This window comes from Phaseolus vulgaris, chromosome 9, assembly GCF_051622355.1.
Source record: "Phaseolus vulgaris cultivar YP4 chromosome 9, ASM5162235v1, whole genome shotgun sequence".
In the NCBI taxonomy this organism is placed as follows: domain Eukaryota; kingdom Viridiplantae; phylum Streptophyta; class Magnoliopsida; order Fabales; family Fabaceae; genus Phaseolus; species Phaseolus vulgaris.
In genome coordinates, this window is record NC_143506.1 from 9661340 (window position 1) to 9688051 (window position 26712).

At 30.6% G+C, this 26712-nt stretch overlaps 2 protein-coding genes across 4 annotated transcripts; both read right to left on the reverse strand.

The window, feature by feature from the left end:
* Nucleotides 1-2226: 2226 nt before the first annotated feature.
* LOC137820335 (protein DETOXIFICATION 27) lies at nt 2227-6414 on the reverse strand. Its single transcript, XM_068624365.1, has 8 exons — nt 5877-6414; nt 5160-5701; nt 4984-5070; nt 4844-4900; nt 4178-4416; nt 2845-2963; nt 2680-2769; nt 2227-2572 (listed from the first exon to the last, which is right to left on the reverse strand). Exons 1-8 carry the CDS (start codon nt 6183-6185, stop codon nt 2498-2500), a joined length of 1518 nt encoding a protein of 505 aa, XP_068480466.1. The 5' UTR covers nt 6186-6414; the 3' UTR covers nt 2227-2497.
* Nucleotides 6415-9033: 2619 nt separating this feature from the next.
* Nucleotides 9034-14335, reverse strand: LOC137822004 (protein DETOXIFICATION 27). 3 transcript variants are annotated; one of them, XM_090295933.1, is made up of 9 exons: nt 13955-14334; nt 13341-13882; nt 12763-12849; nt 12613-12669; nt 11152-11390; nt 10940-11058; nt 10714-10800; nt 10491-10555; nt 9034-9052 (listed from the first exon to the last, which is right to left on the reverse strand). In XM_090295933.1, the coding sequence occupies exons 1-8, from the start codon at nt 14222-14224 to the stop codon at nt 10505-10507; spliced, it is 1452 nt and encodes a 483-aa protein (XP_090152059.1). In that variant the 5' UTR covers nt 14225-14334; the 3' UTR covers nt 9034-9052; nt 10491-10504. The 3 variants fall into 3 exon arrangements, with proteins under 3 accessions (XP_090152059.1, XP_068482977.1, XP_090152060.1); XM_068626876.2 differs by lacking the exons at nt 9034-9052; nt 10714-10800 and having other exon boundaries at nt 10485-10555; XM_090295934.1 differs by lacking the exons at nt 9034-9052; nt 10491-10555; nt 10714-10800; nt 10940-11058 and having other exon boundaries at nt 11267-11390; nt 12599-12669; nt 13955-14335.
* Nucleotides 14336-26712: the final 12377 nt, after the last annotated feature.

Here is a 26712-nt window from a genome sequence, read left to right on the forward strand (position 1 = left end):
GTTACATCATACCTCGAGAAATTACATGAAATATACAAAGTTGAGTGCAACTATCATCCAAAAAATTTAAACTCAGTGAAATAGTAAACTAAATTTAAATAATGTGAAATAACAAACATCCAAGTTGATGCTACATTTATCAGCTATACGAGTATCAAACAAATAAACAAAAACAAAACAATAGCACTAGTGCAAAATATCATTCTTCATAATTTCTAATTAAATAATGTATGTGAGTACTGGATTTTATTTGGGTAATTATTTTTTGAAAATATTTTAAATGAAAAAGAGCAATGAATATCTAACTAAAAAAACACATTTACCCACACTAAAGTTCCATATATAAATTAAAATTACAAATTGATTATATATGGAAAAAATTTCGTAGGTAAATTTTTATCGTAACGAATTAGGATTCGTAGTTATTACATATGGATATGCGTATGAGATACTTCTTTCAGGTAATTTTTACATACCATCTAGCATCATTGGCTATTACATATAAAATATCATTCATAGTTATTTTTTACCTCCAATCTAGCATCCATGAGTAATACTCATCACTTCATATATGTACCTACCAAATCATATGTGGGTATCTATCATTTATCTATTGCCAAAAATTTATGTGTAAGTATCCATGCAAGGAATTTGCTAAATTACCAAGAGAGATACATTGGTTGGTAATATTACCTACACATATACAAATTCATTATCTTGATGATTTTCTTTGTGATTGTTTTAACTATATATATACAAAATATCTAAATCTAACTTACTTAAAAGAAAATGGTGTATAATTTCAATTTAGTAATTCAACTATCATTTCCATTGGCCCTAACACAATTCATGACTAGAACAATTCCTAAATTAACTATTTTGATAAATATTTTTATAAATAAACTTAATTTATTTCATATATTTAAAATCAACTCAAACATTTTAACTTTTGCACAAACTCTTTCATCTAATTTTTCTAAAAGCAAACAAGATGCAACTAGCAAAATATCCTTTTCTACATATCCTTGCTAAGTACCATATTGTTATAAAAATACAAGGGCAACATTCAACAATAGTTTTTTTTTTCATACCATCATTTCATAAATAACCAATGTAAATAAAAATCTTGTTTAAGATACCAATCAAAAGTAATAGTAGTTAAACAGTTGTGAGTAAGAAAGAATTTCGGTATATTTGACAATGAGGTTTCAACAATAACCACCTTAAGGTCATATTTAACAAGAGAAATATCAACTTTTAAATTTCTAACTCACATTCTTTAACTCAATGACACTATCAATTGAAGTTTGATTCAACACTATTGTGGTCATAAAAAATGGAGTTTGATTTAGTGATTTAGTATTTAGGACGAAGTGATTTGAGAATTTTGGAATAAAGATTTAAAAATAAAAATACTAGTGAAAATTTAGGAGCAAAACTTTTGGAGAAGTGTTAAAGATTTGGAAATTTGTATTCATAAATAATTGAATGTAATACTTTTTAATTTATTTATATTTTATTTTATCTATGAACTAAATAATATTAGTATATATAATGTTTTCTTACCCCTACCCATATGGAGGTAATGGTTAACCTACTTTTCCATATTCCTTTTTTCTGTCAACAGTGATATTGCCTATATAGCTATTCTGTGGATAATTGTTCATAAAAAATCATAATGTTTGTCACAAAATATGAAAGAAATAAAAAAGCAAAATAGTCATGAAAATCCAAATTCAGTCTTCTAATAAATACAGTCAGAAAATAAAAGGACAATAAAAAAATTGAAGTAAAATGACAATAGGTAGAACAAGTCATGCATAAAAGACAAAAGTAAGTTAACAAAAGCTAAATGAATTTGACTTCTGTAACCTTTGAGTGGCTTTTGGTTCAAGGTTTGGTTAAATGAGTGATTTAAAAGAGTTATTTTCTCAACTAATTTCATTTGAACTGCCAAATAACAAGGGAACTTTTTTCACCTTCAAATAAAACAAAAAGAATATTAGAAACAGTGAATCAAAGATATGATGAGGGGATAAATCGATCACGAGCCCCGTCACTTCCTGTCATAATATTCTTCCCCTCTTAAATTGTACATGTTGTACATCTCAGTATACGTTTCTTTCACAATTTATTGCAGCTTATATGCCATTTATTCCATCTCAAACTCTTTTCAAAAGTTGAATATGAACAATTCTTCCCAAAAATCAAATACGAACTCAGTAATTTATCAATTTGAATATATAGGAACATAGATTATACTGCATAAGTCAGTGTACATACCTACAACATAACTCTTACTTACCAACAATATTATATTATGAGATAAAACTCTAAATATATGATTGAAAAACAGTAACTTAAAATGATAATATTTTAAATTTTTTCTAAGAATAATACGTTCATAGAATACAACAAGTTGGTGTCTGTTAAAAGAATAATTGTGCATTGAAGGCAAAACTCACACCCGAAATTGGTGAATGAACAAAATGGATTGTTAATTGGAGATTTGCAGTGCGGCATTGGAGTTAGATCTGGTCCACTTACTTACACGAAACCGAGCTTTGTTCGCCTGCAAAATGCAATGAAAATAAAATATTAGAACATGCATGCATACGCCATTGATGATACCAGGCAGAGCTTTCAACTTGAGATATATATATAAATATATATATATACCTCCATTTCCCAATCACATCGTGCTGTTATTATGATGAGTATCAACGTTTGAAGTGCTGTGCCACCGAAGATCATACCAGTCCATATACCCTGCCATGAACAGCATCAGATTAAGGGTTGAAAGGAAGTTAATTAAGAAGTATTGAAGATTATTTTTGCAGTTACCGCAACACCAGTTTTGAAGACCCATCCCATGATAATTCCGAGTGGGAGTCCGATGAGGTAATAGCTTCCTATGTTTATGTATGCTACGTATGCTTGCCATCCCGAACCAACAGCCACTCCTACAATATTATCATCACAACTTCCATTTAACTATCTAATCAATTTAAATTTACCTTCACTCACAACTTTTCACTAATTAAAACATAAGAATAAGAATGATAAAAGAGTGGCAATGATATGTAATAAATGAGGAGGAGGAGGAGGAGGATGTGTGATCACTATCAAGTATAGGAAACAACGAGGATAAATCACATCATGTCCGGTTTGTGTTCTCAGTTATTGTTGGAGATCCCACATCGACTAGAGATTAGAGTCTTTCATTGTATATAAGTGGGTGCAAACCTCACCTTATCGAGCCGGTTTTATGGGGTTGAGTTAGGCTTAAAGTCCACTTCGTAATATGGTATCAGAGCCATTTCGAACCTATCCTAGCGAGTGTTTGTGTTAGTTCCACGCACCACTATCGGACCACTTGACGATCCCACATCGTCTAGAGACATCGTCTAGAGATTAGAGCCTTTCTTTATATATAAGTGGGTGCAGACCTCAACCCTAAGTTATAGTTTTTCTCCTTCATTTGCTCTTGTTGCCTAGTGTACTTGATTCCCTCGCCTTTGTTGCCATTTAACGTAATTTTCGTCACTACTGCTACCTGTTTTTTTCTCTATATTGTCACCCATCTTGTTTTCTCCTCTGTCTTCATATAATTGAGCTTGTGATGTAAAATAAAATAATAATAACATATAATTTAATTATTATTACAAACACCATCTCCTTATCTCACACGTATAATAACAGTTAACATTACAATGTTCCGTTAGCGTATAAAAACCGTAATCGTTAATCAAATTCCTTTTTATGAAGGATGATGTAGAACTATTGTTAAAAGTATGTTTGCAGATCTTTCAAACTAGAAAAAATATGTCATATTCAATGTTGACAGGCACATGTAAGTTCTGTGCACATATAATATTTGGATCAGTGATTCTCTGAAACTCTGAAAAGTAAAAGCACTAGTTTGACAATTTAATAAACTTATATTTTAATTTTTAACTTCAAATATTATTATGTTATTATAAAAGGATGTGAAATGCAAGTAAGTTACTGTTTGTCAAAGAATCTTTATTCTGATATTTAATATGTTTCAGTTAGCTGTAGCTGCGTTGGAATTTTAGGTTCCCCCTACCTTTTGTGTGAAACTTAGATGTATATGTGTGGAGAGTGAGATAGTGTATATTATTAAGTGAGAGATAATGATAAGAAAAATAAGTACCTGACAAAATAGGCTGAACACTATTGAGAAGAATTGTGAGGGCTAAGAGGAATGACATGTTATGAACGGCTTCTATTACAGAAGAGCTGGTGGTGAATATGTATGCCAAATACTCATGGAATATCATTATCAGCACGCATAAAACAACTCCAATCACAATTGACTGTGCTACTGACACTTGCGTTGCAAACTTTGCTCCTTTTGCATTCCCTGCACCTAGCTCGTTTGCCACCCTTACTCTGCCATTTAGTTCACACAAAAGATACGTATCCTTCAATTATTATCATAAAAAATTAAACCGTAAATAAAAGGAATCATCAAGAAGATGATGAACAAGATACAAAAGAGTGGTAATTATACTTACACATGCAACAATAATTCAAACTTTAGGGCCGAAAAGAGATAAATTAAGACTACTTTGCTGAAGTAAAGATAAAGGTAATGATAGGACCAAACGGAGGAAAAATAAGACTACTTTATTGAAGTAATGATAAGTAAGACTAAGGTACTATATTAGGAAAAAACGTTTTTGTTTTCAGAAAGTTGGTGTGAAGTATGAGAATATCAAGAAAATAAAATGATTATCTAGTTAAAAAAAAGGTGTAAAATGGACCGTAAATTCTAAATTTGTGGTAATTAAGAAGGAAAATGGAATGGAGAAGATACCCTGTGCCGGCGAAAAAAGCCAGTGGAATCATCATCTCCCACCCATTAATGGTCATACTGCAAAACAAAATACATTTAGTATTTGAAATAGGAAAAGGAATAGAAGAAAATGAAGGGAAAGAAAGAGCTGAAGAAGTTACCATACAGACAAGGCATCAATGGCGATGGTGGCATTCTCCAACTGGCCAGTCATAAGGACAAGTATTCTGTAGTACCAATTCTCCAAGCTGCATGCGTCAACAACAACAACAACATACATTTAACACACCCGTATTAATTTATAGTTATGAAGAAGAAAGAGATGAGAAGGGAATACCATAACATGACCCCAGAAGCAGAAGAGAGTTTGAGGAATTCCCAGAGTCCAGAAAAGGCTTCAACGGAGAAACCAGTCCAAGTTAAAGGGCATCCACCATAGGCAGTATAAGCATACATGCCAAGAACCAAAACCCACCATGATATGTCCAAAGAAATAGCTGCGCCATAAAGTCCAAAATCCCACACATACACCAAGAGCCAACTAGTCACCACATTCACCACCAAACCCACCAGGGACACCCACGCAATAACCGCCGTCTTCAGCTGGCACTGTAGGAACCTTTGCAGAGGGAACTGAAACGCAAAACTGAAGTGCAGAGGAATCAGCCACACCGCCACCACACCGCTCCACTCCGCCACATCCTCCGGCTGCCCAAGAAATTTCAGAAGGGGCGTTGCGAATACATAAAACGGCAACAGCAGGAAACAGCACAGGAACAGAACAATCCACGACCTCTGCATGTATATTCCCAACATGTGGTATCTCTTCGCCCCAAACGCTTGCCCGCACAGTGTCTCCAACGCACTCGCCATCCCCAGCTGTATAATTACCAAATCACTTTTAAACAATATTAAAACATCATCATTAAATTCACATATTCAATATGATCTACGTTTTTTTTGATATTTTTTTGGAAGCTAATGATTCTGATGATGATGATAACAAAGGGAATGTGATTTTACCAAAAAATGAAATGGGTTAGGGAGGACTTACGAGGAGGCCGAAATTGAAGCCAACGATGACGGTGTTTGCTATAGAAATGGCGGCGAGTTCGACATCACCCAAGTGGCCGGCGAAGGCTTGGGTGACAACGTTCATGTTGAACATGGCGAGGCGGCTGAAGATGGAGGGCCCCACAATTATCCATAGCTTCCTCGTTTCGAGCCAGAGTTTGTTACCAAAACTTTGTTCCTCGTACGGTTGTTCGTGTTGTTGTTCTGCATGAATAACCGCATCTTCTGGTTGTAGAAGAGCTTCCGCAAGTGTTTTTGCTCTTTCGTCGTCTCCTTTGAAGCTCTCCATGACCCTCCAGAGGAACAGAGTAGAACGTAAAGTAAATAACGCTATTCTACATTCATCTTCTTCCCTCTTTTCTATATGTACCTCTGCAACTCCCTTAAGGGTGATGTTAGGTTGAAGCTGCAAACATTGACGGTTGAATCGAATAAATTCATATTTTAATTATATTTATTTTATTTTTTAATTTAAAATATTATTATGATAAATTGTCATGTGATTTGCTTTCAGTGTCAAATTAACATCTTTGTTTTCTTTATTTCATGTCATCAGTTATAGTGTCACACTTGTATTTCTCTTCTACTTTATATCTTTTATTTTTCCTCTTAATCATTAAGAATTAAGAAATAGACATGAATGAACAATCCAAACTGGAGACAAGAGTAGTATAATTTAACATTCAATACTTCAAATTATATCTACCTTATGTTTATTATTTTATAAAAATACTCCTATCACTCAAAGGTGTAATTTGGAGCAAAGAAATGTAAAAAAATATTTTTCTTGGAGACAAAAGCCTTACTTTTTAACATTGTCGTCTTCTTTTTATGCATCATTTCTACGATGGTATCAAGAAAAAGAGATCCATGGAATCCACGTATGTTGATATCAAATACAATATTATTTTTTTCTGAAATAAATATACGTAAAAATAAAAGTATAAGACGTCGGTGAGGAACGCGAATTTATTGCACCAAAATTTTTAACACAACATCACATTATTAAATTATTTATTTATTTATTCCAAAATTAAAAAATAAATAAAATCTCTTAAGGTTTCAATTTTGGTTAGAAGTTTGTCTTTTCTTTAATAAGAGTGGAACCTATAATAACTCCCTGAGGCCACAGAGTGCCAAGTACCATGGCCCATGGATGACACGCTGCAGTTCCTTTCTGACATTTTGTATTTAAAGGATGCTCAGAACATTGACAATTATTATAATATTTTTATTTAATAAAATTATGTTACTTAAAACTTTTTCAATGCATCCCATAATTTTATAATTTTTCTTGTTGGAATAAGATAATTATTATCTTTTTCGATTGCTCCGTCTATTTTTTTTTTCTAGTAATAGTCATCTTGTCTTTATATATATATATATATATATATATATATATATATATATATATATTTTAATTTTAGAAATAATATTTATAAAATTCACTTTCACAATTAAATAAGAATTCGATATTCGACACTAGATATTATTAATATCTGATTTTTGAAATCTATGTCTATTTATATAATTATTATAGATCATATATTATTGGATCGGATTAAAAATTTAAATCATTATTAAGAATATATTATTTAATATTTAATTGTTAATTAGTATCATTAATTCTTTATTTGAGTGTAATAATTTTCATCGTGTCCTATGAACTCGACCGGTACAATTATCTATAATAAAATTTTGATCTAATAAAAAATGTTAGAAACATTCTTTCATTTATAAAATTTATTAACTCACAAATATGATTAAATTTATTCTCGAGATCCAAAATTAGATATATTTTAAATATTTATAAGGTTAACATTTCGACCCGAACCAACTAAGCAAAAATAATTATTATTATCATTAATAAAGAATTAGCATTAATAATATAAAAAATATTATGATATAAGTGATAAAGTGTAAGTACACCTTATCAGCATATTATTTATATAGTGTAATTTTCTATATTTTTTATTATTTAGTTTATCTACACCACATCTAGAATACTTTTCATATACGAAACGAGTTTAGGGTGCTCTATCCCCTGAATTTGTGCAATTTAAATAATATATAATATATGAAAATTAAAATAAATTATATTTTGAAATTAAATAATAATATTTTTTAATAAAGAGACATATAATAGGATATAAACTACTATTATTTATACCTATATATATAAAGAAAATTATTCATTATAATCGTGTTTGATTCTACTCTTATTTAATACATATCATTTTATTACTACAATGAAATGTTTTATCATTTCATATGAATAACTTAAAAATAAAATAAACTTATTTGATAAAATTATTATTCTTTTGTCACTTTCAATCACTCTCTTCACTCCAATAAAACAACTATATTATTTGATAAAACTATTATTCTTTTGTATCTATCATCAAGTTAATCATAACCTTAATGTGTCAATGGAAGAAGAGAAAAAGCTTGAAGAAGAAGAGAGACTTAAACTAGGAAAAAAAAGTTGTTTAATTAATTTATCATTTTTCTTTTACATGTTAATTTTTGTTTTTCAATTTCGACTCATTCAAAATTAATTTTGTATGTATGTTAAATTTTTATTATTGTGAAAGTTGTAATATAATTATATAAAAAATTGAGTTGTCAACGTATATTACTCAAATAATAAATGTAAATAAAAATGAAAAGATTTATTTCAATATATCTTAAGGGAAGAAAAATTGTATTTAGGTAATGATACATTGATAACTCTCATTTTTTATACAATCACATTACAACACTAAATACTATTATTTTAATATTTTTCATATAATTTAGTTACAAATTTATCTTTTATTATTTATATTTATTTATAAACCATTACATTAAGAGTTATATACCACTCTAAATTCTAAATCTTGTAAAACTATCATTTTCATTATATTTATTATATTTTGACTAGTGAGAGTGAGCGACAACTTTTTAAAAATTCCATGACAATGGGAAAGGAAAAAGTTGATTTGATACCAATCAAGTGTTTTAAATAAAATATAAATTAAATTATTAAATATAAAAATAATAAAACAAGTTATAGAATTGGAGGAAAAAAAATTAGGTGACAATATCTCACAATAATCTTTTTCAATTAAAAAATTGCTTTTGTAATGAGGTTTTGGGTGTCAATATCGCACTACCCTGAAATAAAATAACAAATAAGTTAAAAAAATAACATGAAATATGTTAAAGAATAATATATTAATTGTTCTAAATTTTACTTGTCAGCGTGTGTTAAATAGGAATATGTTCTAAATTTCACTACAAAGAAAATAGAATATCTAAGTCGGATAAAAAGTTTATACAAAACTTAAAAAGTTTATAATAATGAAAAATAGTTTCAATTTTGTATTCTAAGTGTTTACTCTAAAAACATGCTCAATAATAGAACAATGTCTGTTAATACGAAGGGAGGCTACAAGTGACAAAAAGAGAAATTGATATAATATTAATTATAAATTACATGTGCTAATATGTTGATAAGTAATTATGATTTAGAATACTTTTTCTTCTAATGTATAATCAATCAATTAAAATATTATTTACACTTAACATCGGTTTAATCGACTCTATGGAAATTAAATTAATATTTATTTATTGGATGTTAATTTAAAACAATTTTTTAATAGTTATTTTATTTGGTTAAAAATATGATTACTTTGTAAAAACGTGATTTCTCTATTTTGTTTTAAGAATGTGGTAATTGGAAGAAGAAGAAAAAACTTGTATAAGGAAGTAGTTAATTTGATTCCAAAATAAGCCTAAAAAATCCATACATTAAAAGGCAAAACCTAATTAAAATTCATCCAATATAAGACACCACCTTAAATGAAGGTAATGTGTAGAAACAATTCCATATAAGGCACAAACTAATAGAAATACATAATATGCCTCATTGTTAGGATAGAGAATGGAATGTCATCTTCATATTTTGCATCCATTTTCCAAAATTGTGAGACAAGGAATGTGTTTCTTTATAACAAAATATAGTGGAAATTAACAAAATACACGTAAGCATATTTAGTTATATAAATATTTTATAAGTTTTTATTTATCACGAAAATCATGAAATAAAAATCAATTTTTAGAGACAAAAAATAATTAGTTGCTATAGGACTAAATTAGAGATATTTTAAAGATTAAAAAATATTTTGTTTCTAAATTAGTTTCTATTATTGTTAAATGGTTTTTAAATTAGTGTCTAATTAGCACAAAGGTTTTTGCTACTAAATTTAGAATTTAAATAATTGGTAGGAAAAACTTTATTGTTAATTAGACACCAATTCAGAAACCAAAATGTGTTTAGTATCTAAAATGGTTTCTAATTTAGTCAGCAACTAATTATTTTTTGGTTCTAAAAATGCTTTTTATTTCATGATTTTCTTTTAGTATATTAATTAATGTCTCTAATAGAATAAATTAAAATAAATACTCTATTTACATATTAAATTATTCTATTATAATTAATAATTAAAACGTAATCTGTAAGTTTAAACTACAATTTAAAAAAACAATATTTTCAATTATTTTTTATTTTAATTTTTAATTTAAAAAATGGGACATTAAGGTCATTAAATACCTATTTCACCTTTGTTATTGGTTGCATGTTGCTTCCTCTTCAATAAGAATTTGAACTTTCTGAACCTGCAAACAAAAGAAACCAATCTTTCATCAGAGAAACGAAAACAGTGTATATTACTTCAAAGTTTCTATTTACAGCACATATTATAGACTCGTTTTTTAAGTAGACGAGTTAATTTTGTTGGATGAAAATGAAACAAAACCGTTTCATTTCATTATACCTCTTTTTCCCAATCATATTTCATCGTAATTGTAGCCAATATCAATGTTTGAACCACTGTTCCACTCATCATTCCACTCCACATTGCCTACACCAAAAATAAATATTCACAACCAAACATTGCCTTCACTCTCAACTCTTCATATTTCCCTCGCAAGGTCACCCTAATTTACTTCATCTACATCAATAATTGACCCATGATAAAGTGTAGGATATGGTACACTTACAACAACATTAGAAGGAAGCAACCACCCAAGGAGAACCCCCAGAGGTATTCCAACCAAGTAGTAACTGCCAATGTTTATATATGCCACCACTGCTTGTCGACCACATCCAACTGCCACCCCTGAAGACCAACAGATACCAGCAAAAGCGACAATGTCAAATTGAAATTTGAGTTGAGTGCTTATATTACAAGGTGTGTTGGATGCTTTCTCACCCGAAAGAACTGGTTGAATGCAATTAAGAAGAACAGTAAAAGCTAACAACATTGCCAGGTCATTGACCATTTGGATAACGGATGAGCTCGATGTAAATATCAAGGCGAGATTCTTGTTGAAGAACACGATTACCAGCCAAAATATAAATCCCACCACTACAGTATTTACCACAGAAACCACAGTTGCAAATTTTGCACCTTTTGCATTGCCTGCGCCAAGCTCGTTTGCTACACGAACCCTGAGTTGAAGAATGACATGATTAAAGGGGTGAAAAATTAGCTGGTTTTTTTATCCAGGGGAGTTCTTTTTTCACATAAACAGATGATTTTTTTTCTTTTATGGTTATTTGCCTATACATAGTATTGAAGAAATCTTATTTGAGATTATAACATGACTTCTAGAAACTGGTTAGCTGTTACATCGTACTACAACCTCTACCAAGACGTCCAAGACAAGCTGATGTTTCAATGCACTGAATAAAAGCATATACTTCTACAGTTTCCCTTGAACTTGATCAATGTCTCCAATAAAATCAGAAGATTTTTTAACAAGTTCCATTTAAACTAACGGAAAGTGGGTATGTTTTAGATTCAAATATTGGAAATCTTGAAAACTTCCAAAGATACCTGTGGACTGTTTGTTGAAGATAAGAAACACGTTGTAAGCTTTGGGAAGCTTTTAAATTCGTCTTCTTAATGCTTAAATTACAAAACTTGAGGCAGGAATGTCAATCTGTCATTCTCTCGTCCTTTAGTATCAGGTTCCTTATTTTCCTTATGCTTCAGTTTTTCAACAAAAAATGTGTATGTTCATATGACTATAATCGCCTACAGTTCAACTAATGCAAGTGATGTTTCAAGACTGCAGTAAATTACATACTGAGTTGATAAACTGACTGAATGTTTTGGGGAGATTACAACAATTTGGAGACCTAATAACACGTTTACAGAAGGCAGAATTAATTATCAGAATATGGTAGGTCTTAATAAAATTTAAGGGAAAGAAAACAATGCTACTCTAGAAAATTCACACCAAAATTAAATGATAAATCAAGATCTATGAATTACCACAATAATTTTTAACAACTTTCCATCTTTTGATAGAAACATGTCAGCAACTAAGTGGAGAGCAACGGCAGTGCAAAAACAAAGTATAAACCCTATAGAATGATCATATTACAAAACTCACTCTGATAAAGCAAATCAAAGTTCAAAATGTTATCAGACCATAGTCTGGTCAGAATCAATCAAAAAAGCACACGAAGATCGTTTTGTATGGATTTGCAGGGTTCTGCTTCTGGGCATCAATTACATTTGACTACACATCACGAAATACTCAACCTCACCCTACCCCTTAGCTAACTAATTTTTCAATTTAGTTAAACATTTCCCCTTACCAAAAATCAATAATATACCTCAATTAAGGAGAGTAAGAAAGAGGACTTACAACCAGTGACTTACCCGGTTGCACCCAAAAATGCAAGCGGTACCATGGATTCCCAACCAAATATCGTCACACTGCCATGCCAGGTTTGACTTTAGTTCAGCAAAAATCCAATAAACCAATATAGGACTAAACTAGAAAGAAAAAACTACGAAAGCACAAATTACCAAACTGAAAGAGCATCAATTGCAATCTCAGTGTTATGCATATATCCAGAGACTATAAGCAACAGTCGGTAATAGAAATTCTCTAACCTGCAAAGTCACATTAACAACACTAATACGCACATCAACCTCAACGTTCAGAACCAAATATCATTTACAGAAATGTACCTAGATATTGTCCTTTTTCACACAAATTTCTAATGAACACTAACACAAGAAAATAAAAGACAATTTATCAAATTTCTTGCTTATGTGAAAGTAAACTTGTTCAACTCAGTTCTTGAAACACTTACACGGGTTAATTGTAATTTATAACATAATTTAATCTACTTCCGATTCTAGCCAAAGATATTGACAGACTCCAGAAGTATTTAAAGTCTCTTTTCCTCCTACCTCCTACAGGGGAATGTTTGAAACTATTGATAGGCATAAAATCGGTTAATAGAGGACTTCTTTTTCAGGTAGCTGTAGTCGGATCCTCTCTGGGCACAACAAGACCTGAGGCTACACTTTCTTATTTACTTTTAGCAGAGAGTTTAATACCAAAAGTTAAAGAGAGAAATAAGTTAAGAAACACTAACGCAAGCATGACCCCAGAAGCCAAAGAGAGTTTAAAGAATTCCCAGAGACCAACAAAAGCTTCAGCAGAAAAACCAGTCCACGAATACGGGCACCCACCGAAGAGTGTATAACCAAGCATTCCCAAAACCGAGAGCCACCACGAGAAACCAATGGAAAGTGCAGTGCCAACGATCCCAACTCTCATCCTATAAACAAGAACCAAACTCACCAAAACATGAATCGCAAGAGCCACCCCTGAAACCCAAGCGACGATACCGGTCTTTAACTGGCACTGCAGGAACCGCTGCAATGTGAACTGAAACGGGAAACTGAGGTGAAACGGGATCAACCAGACCGCCACCAGCCCCGCCTGTTCCGCCACCGCGACGGGCTGCCCCACCAACTTCAGCAGCGGCGTCGCGAACACGAACAACGGCAGCATCAGAATCGAGGACAGGGACAGAACAACCCACGAGCGTTGCAGATAAACGCCCAACATGCGGTGGTTTCCGGCGCCGTAGGCCTGGCCGCATAGCGTCTCCAGCGCACTCGCCATACCCAACTAGAAAAGGAACATCGCAATGAAGACAATGTTGGTTGATAAGAGTGAAAATGAAAAGGGAGTGGCTAGTACCATGAAGCCGAAGGTGATGGAGATGAGGACGGTGCAAGCGATGGAAATGGCGGCGAGATCGAGGTCGGCAAGGTGGCCGGCGAAGGACTGGGTGACGACGGTGATGGAGAACATGGCTAGACGGGTAAAGATCGAAGGGGCGGCGATTTGCCATAGTTTCTTGGATTCAGAACATGATCGGTGGAAGAGAGAGTGAGTGTGAGTGTTGGATCCGTTGTGCGATGTTGACTTTATCAGAGCATGAGTCTCTTCGTTGCAAATATTCTCCATACACTAATAACCGGTATTTTTGTTACTATTTTTAGCAAGTACAAGACATCCTCTGGTTTCACTGAACTGAAAGTGAGAACTGAGGAAGAGAACTATGAAGCCTTTTGTCAGACATTGGACAAGACAACGACATAAAGTACTTATTCACTATGAATTTGTTGATTTTGGCTTAATCTCAAGTCCCACATCGGTGAGTTCATTGTTTGGGAAGAAGGTTTCAGGGTTATAAATTAAACTCTTCTCCTTCACTGTTATATATCCCAAATTGTAATATCTTCCCTCATAATAATAAAAGTGAGTTGTTTTTGTTGTGCTCGGAGATTAGGCTAAACAGGCCGAACTCCATTAACAATTTTCGGGTGTGTTTTTTCCTCTTTATCTCTTTTATTATTCCGCTTTATTTATTCAATATTATTTGTCGGGTAGCTCTATTAAGGTTTTGTTTTAGTGAGAAAATTACCCGTTTTTCCCAACAGATTTCACTATGATTTTATTTTGAGTGACTAAAAAGATACCTAAAGCAACTTCAATCATTCACTTTAAAGATAACTCATACAACATTTGGAATTCAGTCACCAATTTTTTCTTTCATTTTTTTGGTAAAGTCCTGCTACTAAGGATTTTTTTTTCAATTTTTTTGTGTGTTTTTTTATTTAAATTGAACGTTTGTTATTTTATGTTCTAATTTTTTTTTCAACTTGTGCTTGCTAACATGTTTTACAATTATTTACTGAAGTTGGACTTGTTAGCACGACTTTTTTTTATTATTATTGAAATTGTCTTTCCTAGTATGTTTTTTTTTAAATTTCCTTATTGTTTATTTTTTTGTGTTTTTAATTTTATAAATTTAGATAATGTCATTATTTATTATTTATATTATAATTGAATGTATTTTGGATAATTTAAAATATTAATATAGTCAAATATATCTAAATTATTTTTAAAATAATAGTTAAATATTGTTAATTTAATTAATTAATGTTAATTGAATGTAATTTTGAAAAATTTAAAGCAATGCTATCTTGAAATAAGATTAATTGAAATGAAAGGAGAAATAAATATCTCAGGAATTATTTATCATTGTCGTGACTAATATTTTTTATTGGAACATTCATTCGGATAATAATAATAACATTTTTTTTATTACTTCAACCTAATTGTTGGTATTCTTAATTATTTATAATACATGTGATGATTAGGAATGAAGAATAGACTTGTATAAGTTAACCAGTAATCTTTGAATAAAATTGAACTTCGTAAGTCTGTAGACTATAAAGTGGGTCAACATATGTTAACAATTGTAAGTGGAAAAGTGGAACAATGACAGGTAATCGAAGATCTTGAAATACTCCACAATCACACCACTAATCATTTAATTTAATTATGTATGACATTGGTCATCGACCAAGTTGGGAAGTCGTTATCTCCTAAACATCAAATTCTAAATTCTAATGTATTCCTACAAACCCGTTAAACTTAGATAAGCTTCATAAAGGCAAAATGACAAAAAGAACTTATAGATATTGACCACAATATTATGAAAAATGGATCGTCATCTAGAATAATTGAGATAATCACCTTATTCAAGGAAACCAATTCAAAAGAAATGACCATTTGTATAACGCTACAAAATATATATGTAATGGTACATCTAATGTACTATCCAATACATAACATCTTAGCAAACATTTATGTCAAATATGTAAGTTCATTTTCTATTGCATTTCGTTATGTAATTTTTAGTTAAATCCAACTAACCATTACTTTTCCAACAATATGACATGTCCAAATACCTTGAACAACCATAACTCCAACCACAATAGGTGAGGGGAGGGCTATCAGTTTTTGGGAGGACAGTTGGTTGAGTTGTGGAGCGTTGAAGAGTGTTTTCCCGAGAATTTTCTCTCTTAGTGTGGCAAAAGGTGCAAAGGTAGTTGAACTAGGGAATTGGATTAATGGTGTTTGGGTGTGGCACTTTGAATGGCGTAGACCCTTTTTTGAATGAGAGAAACCTTTGGTGGAGCAGTTACTGTAAGGGGCGAAGTTGGAATCGGGAAAGGCAGATTGCTGGATTTGGAAGGCTGGGGGTTTCATACTTTTACAGTTAACTCAGCCTATTTTCAGATTAGGAAGGATAGAGTTTGGGAGGTTTCTCCAATTTACAGTAAGTTGTGGAGGTGCAAAGCTTTGTCTTCCGCTCTGGTCACTGCTTGGAGGGTGATGGAGAATAAGATTGCTATTAAGGTAAATTTGGAAAGGCGAGGGGTGGTGGTAGAGAATCTGGTGTGTGGTTTCTGTGGGAAGGTGGAAGAGTCGTCCAGTCATCTGTTTTCAGTCTGCGAGTTTACCTGGCGGGTGTGGTGTCTTTGTTTTGAGTGGCTAGGAGTGTCGTTTGTTATTCACAAGGACCCTTTGGTAAACTTCCAACAATTCAGGTTGTGTTCGGCTTCTAATGTGGTTAATGACGTTTGGGGGACGATTTGGGTTGGTGTTGTGAGTGGAATTTGGAGACATAGGAACACAGTGACCTTCGACAGGGGTGTGGTAGATGTGCTCGAAGTATTCGCACTGGTACAGGTAAATGTTTGGTCTTGGATTTTTGCAAAGTCTTGTTGTAATTCCTTTACATACTCCAACTGGGTTTTGAACCCAGTGGATTGTATGAGGCTGGTTGTTTAATACTTTCTCGAGTTTGGTTTGGTTGTTCCTTATTTAAGTTGGAAGGTGTTCCTTAGTTGAAGGTTGGTAAGACGCTAGCCCTTTATGTATAAGGGTTGGACCACCCCTGAAGTGGTTCCCATTTATTTATTTTTTATTGTTGATAAAAAAAAAAAACTCCAACCACTAGATCAACATATTGGATTTTCTTCTACTACTGAACAATTTCAATTACGATTTTAATTTTCGACCACCTCCAATGTTCAGATACATGGATAACATTCACACCATGCTTGGTCAATCATCATTTCAACTTATTTTTTTTTCAATTCCATCAAATAATATATTTTTCAATTCTTTGACCACATCGTTCTCATAATACAATCTAATATCATCTATGATTTTTTATCGATCAATCATGTTTTCACAAACTTTCGATAATGAAAGTGGAGGCGATGAAGAGCAATATGATCGCAATGAACATGGAGCAACAATCATCTTACTCTTCTATCGAACATGGAGTACATAAAAGATAGATAAGACAACTTAAAAAGCCACCTTATGACACATATTCTCATAAATAAATGTTTTTTTTTCTTATTAACCATATTTTCCTTATCATTTCAATTAATCTTATTTCAATGGTAATATATATTTTAATGACACTCCTTTAAATTTTTCAAAATTGCATTCAAATTTAACTCACTTTTAGAACAAATAATTTAAATATATTGACTATATTAATACTTTAAATTATGCAAAATACATTCAATTAGTATATAAATAAATAATTAATTACATTATATAAATTTATAAAAATTTAAAACATAAAAAATTAAATAAATAATAAATAAATGAAAAAAAAAAACATGATAGAATACACAATTTCAAAAAGAAAATTAAAGATCGTGCTAACAAGCATAACTTAAAAAAAATTGTAAACATGCAACCAAACAAGACTTCAACAAAATACAGAAGAAAAATTACAAAACATCCAAGGTTTTTAAAAAACACCAAATTCAGATGAGATAAAAAAATCATCATCTAAATTGTACTTACCCAATTGTTAATTTTCTTAAAATCCATCCATTTGTGACCTTTACAACAAAAACTACAACACACTTGTATGAAAAAGCTCAAGATGCGTATAATTCTATCCTTACCTATTATTTATACATTATACACATATGGACTTAATCCTTGCTCTAGTGTTTTTTCAACAACACTTTAAATGTATTTTTTTTATGCAATAATGAAATTATTGTGTTTCATATTCCCACTATACCAAGTTGCATTAAGGTTTTATATTTCATGGATGTAAAGTATGAATTTACGAATCCTCGTTTATGACTAGCCGAATTTGTTGGTAAGTTATCATTTTTATATATCATTTACTAGTGATTTTCATTATTAATGATGTAATATTGTATAAAAAATTAAATTTTTAATCTATTTCAATTTTATCTACCAAAAATTTGTCTGTTAGTGTTGTATGCCATTATTACATTTGTACCTCATGTCTATATTAATACATTATAATTTTTTCAAATAACACAAAAACTATATCTAACAGAAGTTAATTCCACATGAAAGTCATTCGTGTATGATGATTATGATAGAACAATTATTTTCGTGTTTTATATTCATTGTTTACATAATTTGTTGTATCTTTGAGGGAACATCATCAACATATTTAATTTTAATAGAAATTTGATTATTTAGTAACTATAATATATATATATATATATATATATATATATATATATATATATATATATATATTGTATCGTATCGTTACGGATGTTTAACATACTGGTTGACTTCATAAGAAGTATAAAATAAAAATATATTAATGTAGATTAAATTGTACGAAAAACTAAATAATATGAATGTTAATCATGATATATGTTTTAATTTCAAACCAATAATACAAAGAGTTGAAGAAGATGTGATAAATATGCACAACAATAAAAATAAGTATATATTATTATTATCATATTTATTACATTTATATACTAAAGTTCTTACTTTAAGTGTATAATTTTTTTAGATGCACTTCCACTGAGAGTCATAAGTGCAAAAAAATTATCACAAACAAAAAAAAATTGTATTTTCATTAAAAAAATTATTATTATAAATATTAATATTTATTGTGAGTATAACACGGGTAAAGAATGTCAAAATATCATAACCTCAAAAGAAATTATCCGAATCAACCGGTAGAAGATAATATTGCCGATAAAAAAAAACGGTAGAAGATAGTATATTTTAACCTCTTATTTATTTATTTATTTATATATATATATATATATATATATATATATATATATATATATAAACTGTGTTGGTACAAGATTTCCTTATAAATAGTTATAGATGACATAGTAATTAGATTTGGCAAATAACGAATATTGTGTATTATATATAGTGGTTGATGTTGGTGTACGTTATTAACAGTATGAAAGCAAAGCAAGTTGCATGCACGTGGGAAGATTTCTGAAAGTGTCTTGTGAGTTAAGCATAATATGAAATTATATAATTTGGGTTTTGGTGGTGATTACACGGAACTCACTCATCTTTTACTTTGAATTTCATTGAAAACATGTTTCTTCTGGTGGTGCTTCCTGGGGTGGGTTTAACTTCCTCTACTTGTTTAAAACAATATGAAAGATATTCTCTACCTTTGTCTTCTGCTTTAATCTATTTGTTGTTGTCCACTATCACAGAATATTAACACAGTATTACTTGAGTATATGGCATTTTTTAATGCCCAATTTACGTCACTATATTGAGTTGGCGGCGGAAGTAAATAAAACCTATAGCCAAATTAATATGAACAAACCTTAATCCATGAAGCTTCCCCAAACAACACATTCATAGGTTTGATGGGGAACAAAAATGTTTGATACTGTCAATGGAAATTCGTTAAAGGCTATTGACATGTCATAAACTGGTTTTTTAATCACCTTTCTAACCATCTAATTGCACCTTTTAATCACCTTTTATATACACACACACACACTAATGCCTAGTTTCTATATAATTGATATATCTGTCTAAACAAAAACAAAACCATCTGATATGATATGATAACAAATTAATATGCCTCGTCGGATAATGATTTGGACAAGATTTAAAGAAGTAGTGGAATATTGAGGAATATCCTGAACAACTGAATGAAAAAATAAAATAGATAAATTTTAAACCGTTTTTTTATCAACTAAAAAATAATAATTAATCTTAAAATTATTTTTCTTTAATTATTTTAAAATAAAGAGAATTTATTTAATTATTTATTGTATTAATTAAATAAATAAATAAAAATATTTATTAAAGAGTAAAATTATCCAATTAAAAGATGACATTGAGAAGTTGAGAAATGGTATCTAGATAATATAAAAATACTTTTACACATATGTTTCCTAAATCCCAGTCTTTTCTATCATCAAAAGATATGAGCTAATGAAAACTACACCTATATATTAACATTTTAGCAAGTTGCTGTGTTTCCTTCTCTTCTAACCAGTTTTATCCATGAAACTCAATCCAATCCGTAGAAAAGGAATTCATATTACATAAAGACTGACGCAAGTGTGATTCATTGTTGATACAAAAAAATTACTGAATAGTTTTTTTAATTTTGAAATTTGTTGTTGCAACGTTATTTAATCCAAAAAATGACGTATAGATATAGTTTGAAGAGAGTGAAGAAGAATGGTGTAGACTTAAGGTTGCCATGGTCTTTAAATATAGGATCCATTGTAGAAAGAAAGAGTATCATCATTCTCTTATCTCAACTTTACAACATGACTCCTCCATATTCTCCACCACCATCTTCACCCCATTATCCATACTATTCTCCTCCTCCTCCTTCTCCTCCACCACCACCACATTGCAACATGACAAACTACACAAAACCCCTTCCACCACCACCACCACCTCCAAATTGTAACACCAGCAAACCTCCTCCTCCCATTCCCTATAACTGTTCATGTATTACCCCTCCTTATAATACTACTCCTCCTCCTCCTCCTCCCACTCCCTCTCCTCCACCCAACGGTCCTCCTATTTATATTGTCAAGTACAACTACAAAGCTGTTATAGCAGTTTCCGTTTCTTTAGGGGGCTTCTTGGTCGCTTTTCTCCTCCTTGCCGTTGTATTACTTGCAAAACTAAAAAAGAAGACCCTCCACTATCCTCCACCTTCGCCACCACCTTCTCCACCATCTTCACCACCTTCACCACCACCACCAACTTCACCTCCACATCAATATGCCCCAGTTTACCACCAACCACCACCAACTGCGACCACTTCCTATCAATCCATTCAGATTCAAGAAGCGGGTGCTGCTCATTCTGGTGGTGACCCATCTTCTGAACCTGTCCCAGTCTCTCATGATCATGGCCATCACAGCTATGGCTAATAGTTAATTAATTCATCATTGTCGTGGTTTCACCTAATTTTTATGACACATAATATACTACTGTAAATTCTTTCTCGTACAACTTAGACATGTGTCGTGAACATTAGAGGGAACTTTGATAATGAGACAGCATGCAATTGTCTCATACGTTCTCATTAAGTTGAAGTAGTCGTTGTTCTTGTTTGTTTGCTTCAAGCTTTTCCATTTATTTGGGAGATAAGTTTATGATTTAGCATGTGTATGGTTTTGTATTTCATTGTTTTCTTTTGAAATAAAACGTAGTAGGGAAACCTCACTTCTACATAGATATTGGTTTGTAGGTCGAGGTTTCTCTCATTGTGTGTGTGAACACTGCATGTCATGTCAGTGAATAAAAATTATTCTGTTTGAGGGAACTTTTTCTCTTCATTTTTCACCTTAAACTTGATGCCCTAAATTTGTTTTACCTTTATAAGGAATAAGATTCTTTATTTTTTTTTATCAATAATAAAGTTTAAATAAATACGAATCACTTAGAGCCTTCTGATCCTTCCACAAATAGTTTTTATGTTATTTTTATATAAACAAATTACACTATTAAAAACTCATTTAATAAAAACTAATTTTGTAGGAAAAATATTATTAATTTATATAGTGACTAAATTAGACACTATTTTGATGAATAAAAAAATTATTAGTATCTAAATTATTTTCTATTATTGATAAATAGTTTTTAAATTAGTATCTAATTAGTTAGTTAAGTTTTAACAACCAATACTTAGATTCTAAAGTTGATATCTAAAACTTTGGTATCTAGTTAGATACCAGTTTAAAAATTATGTATTAATAATATAAACTAATTTAAATACCAATATTTTTTTTTCTAAATTAGTATCTATTGTTAATATAGCAAATAATTATTTTTTATCTCTAAAATTAGTTTTTATTTGATTTTGTTGTAGTGATTAAAAATAGAGTAATTCTTACAATTGTTATAAATTGGTGTATTTTAATGTGAAGTAACTTTTTTAAAATAATAAACTTTTTTACATTTTAATAATATTATATTATAATAAATAATAATTTTTTTAAACTGTTATCAAATGAAACTAGTGTGAATGTATATTTTTTTATTATAAACAATGTGTGATGTTAATTATCGGGGGTTGTAATAGAATGCAATTGACTTTGCATTTGCAATTGGTGTAATTTAGAAATTAAATTCCTTACACGTCAACTTCTATATATAACGTCTCGGTATTATTTCATTGACTCATCTTCGTACACAAAAAAATATAAGAAAACTTTTCAGAATCATTATAAAAAATAAATTAAAACGTAGCTAAGAACAAAAATATCACGTGTACAATACTTTGCTATTTTTAAATTCTTAAATTTAATCATTTTATTTAAATTTTTATTAGAATGTTATTATTTCAAAAAAAATTACTTTTCATATTTTCAAACTTTTATATTTTTATTTATTTATTTTCCTCGTTGTTTTTTTTTCGAACCTTCAAGTTGATGCTTATTAATAAACCAGAAAAGTAATAAATTATAAAATACTTCGATTATTATTATTATTATTATTATTATTATTATTATTATTATTATTATTATTATTATTATTATTATTATTATATATATATATATGTGTGTGTGTGTGTATTGTAGATGAAATGAATTCTACACATTCATATTCCTCCTTTGTTGATATTATGAACAGTTTCCTAGTTATACTACATTAAAAAAACAACTTAAAAAAAATAAGAAAAATATACATTATTAGATAAATGAACATTAATAAAATAAATGTAAGGCAGTAATAAAATGAATATGTATATATATAGTATTAAATTTAGAAGAAAAAAAATCTACCTGATAAATTAGTCAAAAGCTTCTTCTTTTTTTAGTCAAAAGATATGTATTATAATTATAATTATAATTTATGTCCTACATTATTATATGGGTTACAAGAACTCGCAAGATCATAAAACATAATTAAAAAATAATTGAATTGTGAAATGAACTTTGTATTGAACTATGGAAGTTTCTTCATGCACCTTTACGTTTTTTCTTCCCGCACCCCAAAACCCTAAAACACACTATCCATATTCTTTCTTAAAACCCTAAAACACATTACTTATACTCTTTCTAAAAATCCTAAAACACACTACCCATACTCTTTCTACTTCTTCCCTACCTAAAACACACTACCCATACTCTTTCTACTTCTTCCCTACGCACACCACAAACCTATATTTCCTATATTATTTGTCTTTCTTTGCACATCGCGACTTCATCTCATCACATCACAAAGGACCCATGAAGTGCGTTTTGCTTGGTGGTGTTTTGATTATATTTTTGGAGGCTTGGTGGTGGTTTGGTGGTGTCTCTTCATCTCCTTCCTATTGTTTTTGTTTTTCGGATCGTGATTCCACAACATAGTCCTGAATTGAGTAATCCAAAATTTTCCTGAATGAGTGTGTCTAGAAGTTATCTGGATTTAAATGCATTCTGAATCCACCAATCTGTAGCCAAAAATATGCATTTTGAATCCATCAATCTATAACTAAAAAATTGCTTCTGGATACAGCAAATCTGTAAGTGAACAAACTTCTTCCAGAAAACCCCCTCATTCGGAAAACATAAAGCTTTACTTACGGGACGACAAATCATATTCTCACTTCCGTATTGATCCATCCGTAACACAATCTTGGATCCCAATCTTCAAGAACCTAAAAACACAATAACTACCCAACCTCTTAAAATATTTTAATTCTTACCTTTAAAAGTTATCCAACACTTCGACAATGCAACTCACTCCTCCACCTTGCTTTGCGTAACTAAAATGAGTCTCTATTAGTGCCACCAATGAACGAAGAAGAAGAACGGTGAAAAAACAACTCATCCATGATGCCCTTTTCAAATAAAATAGGCTAATTTGGGAATTATAAAATTATGGGGATGCAAAAAGAAAAACGTAGGAGTGCGGGAAAAAACTGGACTAAACTATTTTATGATCTATGCTTTGGGCCGGAAGGTTCAATTTTTGGGCAGTTTCTTCCTGCACCCCTACATTTTTCTTCCTGCACCCCACAATGTTATGCAAAGACCAAATTGTCTCTATTATTCTTTAAAAACCCTAAAATGCACTTGAACTATATTTATTTTTTGCATTATGGATTGTGGAATCTGGAAAAATTTCGGATTGGCACTTCCGGTAAAATTTCGGATCCACCAATCCGTAATTCAAAATATGCATCATTCAAAAAAAGCATTCCGGATCCACCAATTCGTAACAGAAATATGCATTATGGATTCTAAAATCCGTAATTTAAGAAAAAATCATTCTGGATCCAAGAATCCGTAATATAATTAAACTTCCAGATTCAGCAATCCAGAAATCAATAATTTATGCAAAAATTGCTTCCAGAACACCCCCTCATCCGGAAAAAAAAAATTCAGTTCTGGATTGCTGAATCCGTAGCACATTCCCAGATTCCTATTTTCGGTAACCACGGTGTCCTTTTTCAAATAAAATATTAAGGCCAATTTCGGGATTTAGAAAATTGTGAGGGTGCAGGAAGAAAAATATAGGGGTGCAGGAAGAAGAAGCCCAATTTTTGAAAGGGATATTTGACACTTTTGTTAGGCTTTTGCTTCCTGCACTTCCCATTTTGCAACCTGCACCCCTACATTTGGGTAAAATTATTATACTGTATAACAGAATTTTGTGGATAAATATATAGTAGTGAGTATGAAGAGGAAGATGTTAGTGTCGTAAAGTCTTATTACCTTTAATTCCTAATAATTGGAATAATCAACTCTTTCTTTCATTCCAAAAAGCGTTTTATTTGTTAAAGATAGTTACATTAAACTATGTACTGTTACAAACCTGTGATATTGTTAGGCTCAAGATTTACTAATTTTTTTCTATCTCATGGTTATGAGTATCATGTTTATTTATATTTCACACATCTTTATGTGTTGTGTGAGAAAAAAATGTGGCATTTGTTGTTGATGACAGTTGTAGCCTATACTAAAATTTATGGTCATTTTCCAAGACTTCAACCGTGGAAAGGATCATGAAGAATTTACGTATTGAAATCACTTAATTAAGGAGATCTTTGGAAGAATCTAGGTACTTTTTCGTCTAATATTTTATTGAAATCATATTTTTTTGTCATAGTGATATGGAGTTTCTAGTGATAATGCAGAAAAGTTGTAGAAGATGGAGAGAGACTTTTGGTTCAAAATGTAATCTCCTATTTCATCAACATATGAAATAACATTTCCTTAATAACAACTCTTTTTCTTACTAACTTGGTTTCTCTCTAACTTGCCAAAAGTTATAGGACTTTTTCATAGAAATTGTACTGTTCTGAATTAGGTAGGTATTTGGCCGAGCTCATTAAGGGTCCATTTGGGAAAGGTGACAGCGTAAGAGCTTAATCGGAGTGTAATCGCAGGTGGAGCCCCCTCATCCCCAGAAGATCGGTTTGCTGAAACCTGGAGGTCATTCCTAAGCACCTCATCCACTAGCTGATTGATCACCAGAAAGGAATTCGAGAAAAGCTCATCCATACTCCGACCGACTTCGAACCGGCGAGAACAGAAATAAAGAAGTTTTTTTTATTCAAATTGACATTTATCAATGTAGCAACCACTGGAGTTGGAAATGCCAAAAGAATGCTACCATGAAAGCCTTAATTTAATTGACTCAAATACATGCTTAAATAATCTTCCAAAACATTGAGATGATTCATCTTAAATTTCATTTTCCCATGTAACAATTCACCTTTGTTGATGTAAATGTACTATACTTTATTGTTGTTGTTTCGACATATTAAGCACAATCGCTAAAATTTTCAACAATTGATTAACTTTAATTGTAGTGTTTGAAGGGTATATAGTTATCATTGCATAAATATTTTTATAGATGAAATATAACTGTAATAAACTTATTAAATTTGTATACATGAATTAATTTATAAAAGTTATTTTATGTGGTTTCTTCAAAAAAACAAACACTTAAGCATAAATATCCAATAACAAGAATGTTGTCAAATTCCTTTAATAAATGTTGTTGAAGCAACAATCTAATATCTAAACAACATCAAATTATTTTTTGATTACTAAAATTTCTAAATTAATTAAAATTTTAAATAAATATAAATCCTAAATTATATAATGTCTTATTTAAATAAAAATATGAAATAAATAAATTTCTAATCAAGGACAAATTCTAAATTTTTTAATGTCCTCCCTAATTGAAATTCAAAATAAATAAATTTTTGAATTATTCAAAATCATAATAAATATAAAGTCTAAATTATTTAATGTCCTAGTTAATGAAAATCACAAATAAATAAAATTTATAAATCATTCAAAATCTTAAATAAAAACAAATCCTAAATTATTTTA

Bases quoted from the DNA above. Each gene is read 5' to 3' on its own strand.
- LOC137820335 (XM_068624365.1), bottom strand. From the start codon at position 6,185: ATGGAGAGCTTCAAAGGAGACGACGAAAGAGCAAAAACACTTGCGGAA. The intron at 4,901-4,983 runs GTAACTTCTTCA...TTTGTTTTGCAG, and splicing joins ATTGATGCCTTGTCTGTATG to TATGACCATTAATGGGTGGG. The intron at 2,964-4,177 runs GTACTTATTTTT...ATAATATTGTAG, and splicing joins TGTTCAGCCTATTTTGTCAG to GAGTGGCTGTTGGTTCGGGA.
- LOC137822004 (XM_090295933.1), bottom strand. From the start codon at position 14,224: ATGGAGAATATTTGCAACGAAGAGACTCATGCTCTGATAAAGTCAACA. The intron at 11,391-12,612 runs GTAAGTCACTGG...TCTTCAACTCAG, and splicing joins GCATTTTTGGGTGCAACCGG to GGTTCGTGTAGCAAACGAGC. The intron at 10,801-10,939 runs GTAAGTGTACCA...TTTTTGGTGTAG, and splicing joins TGCTTCCTTCTAATGTTGTT to GCAATGTGGAGTGGAATGAT.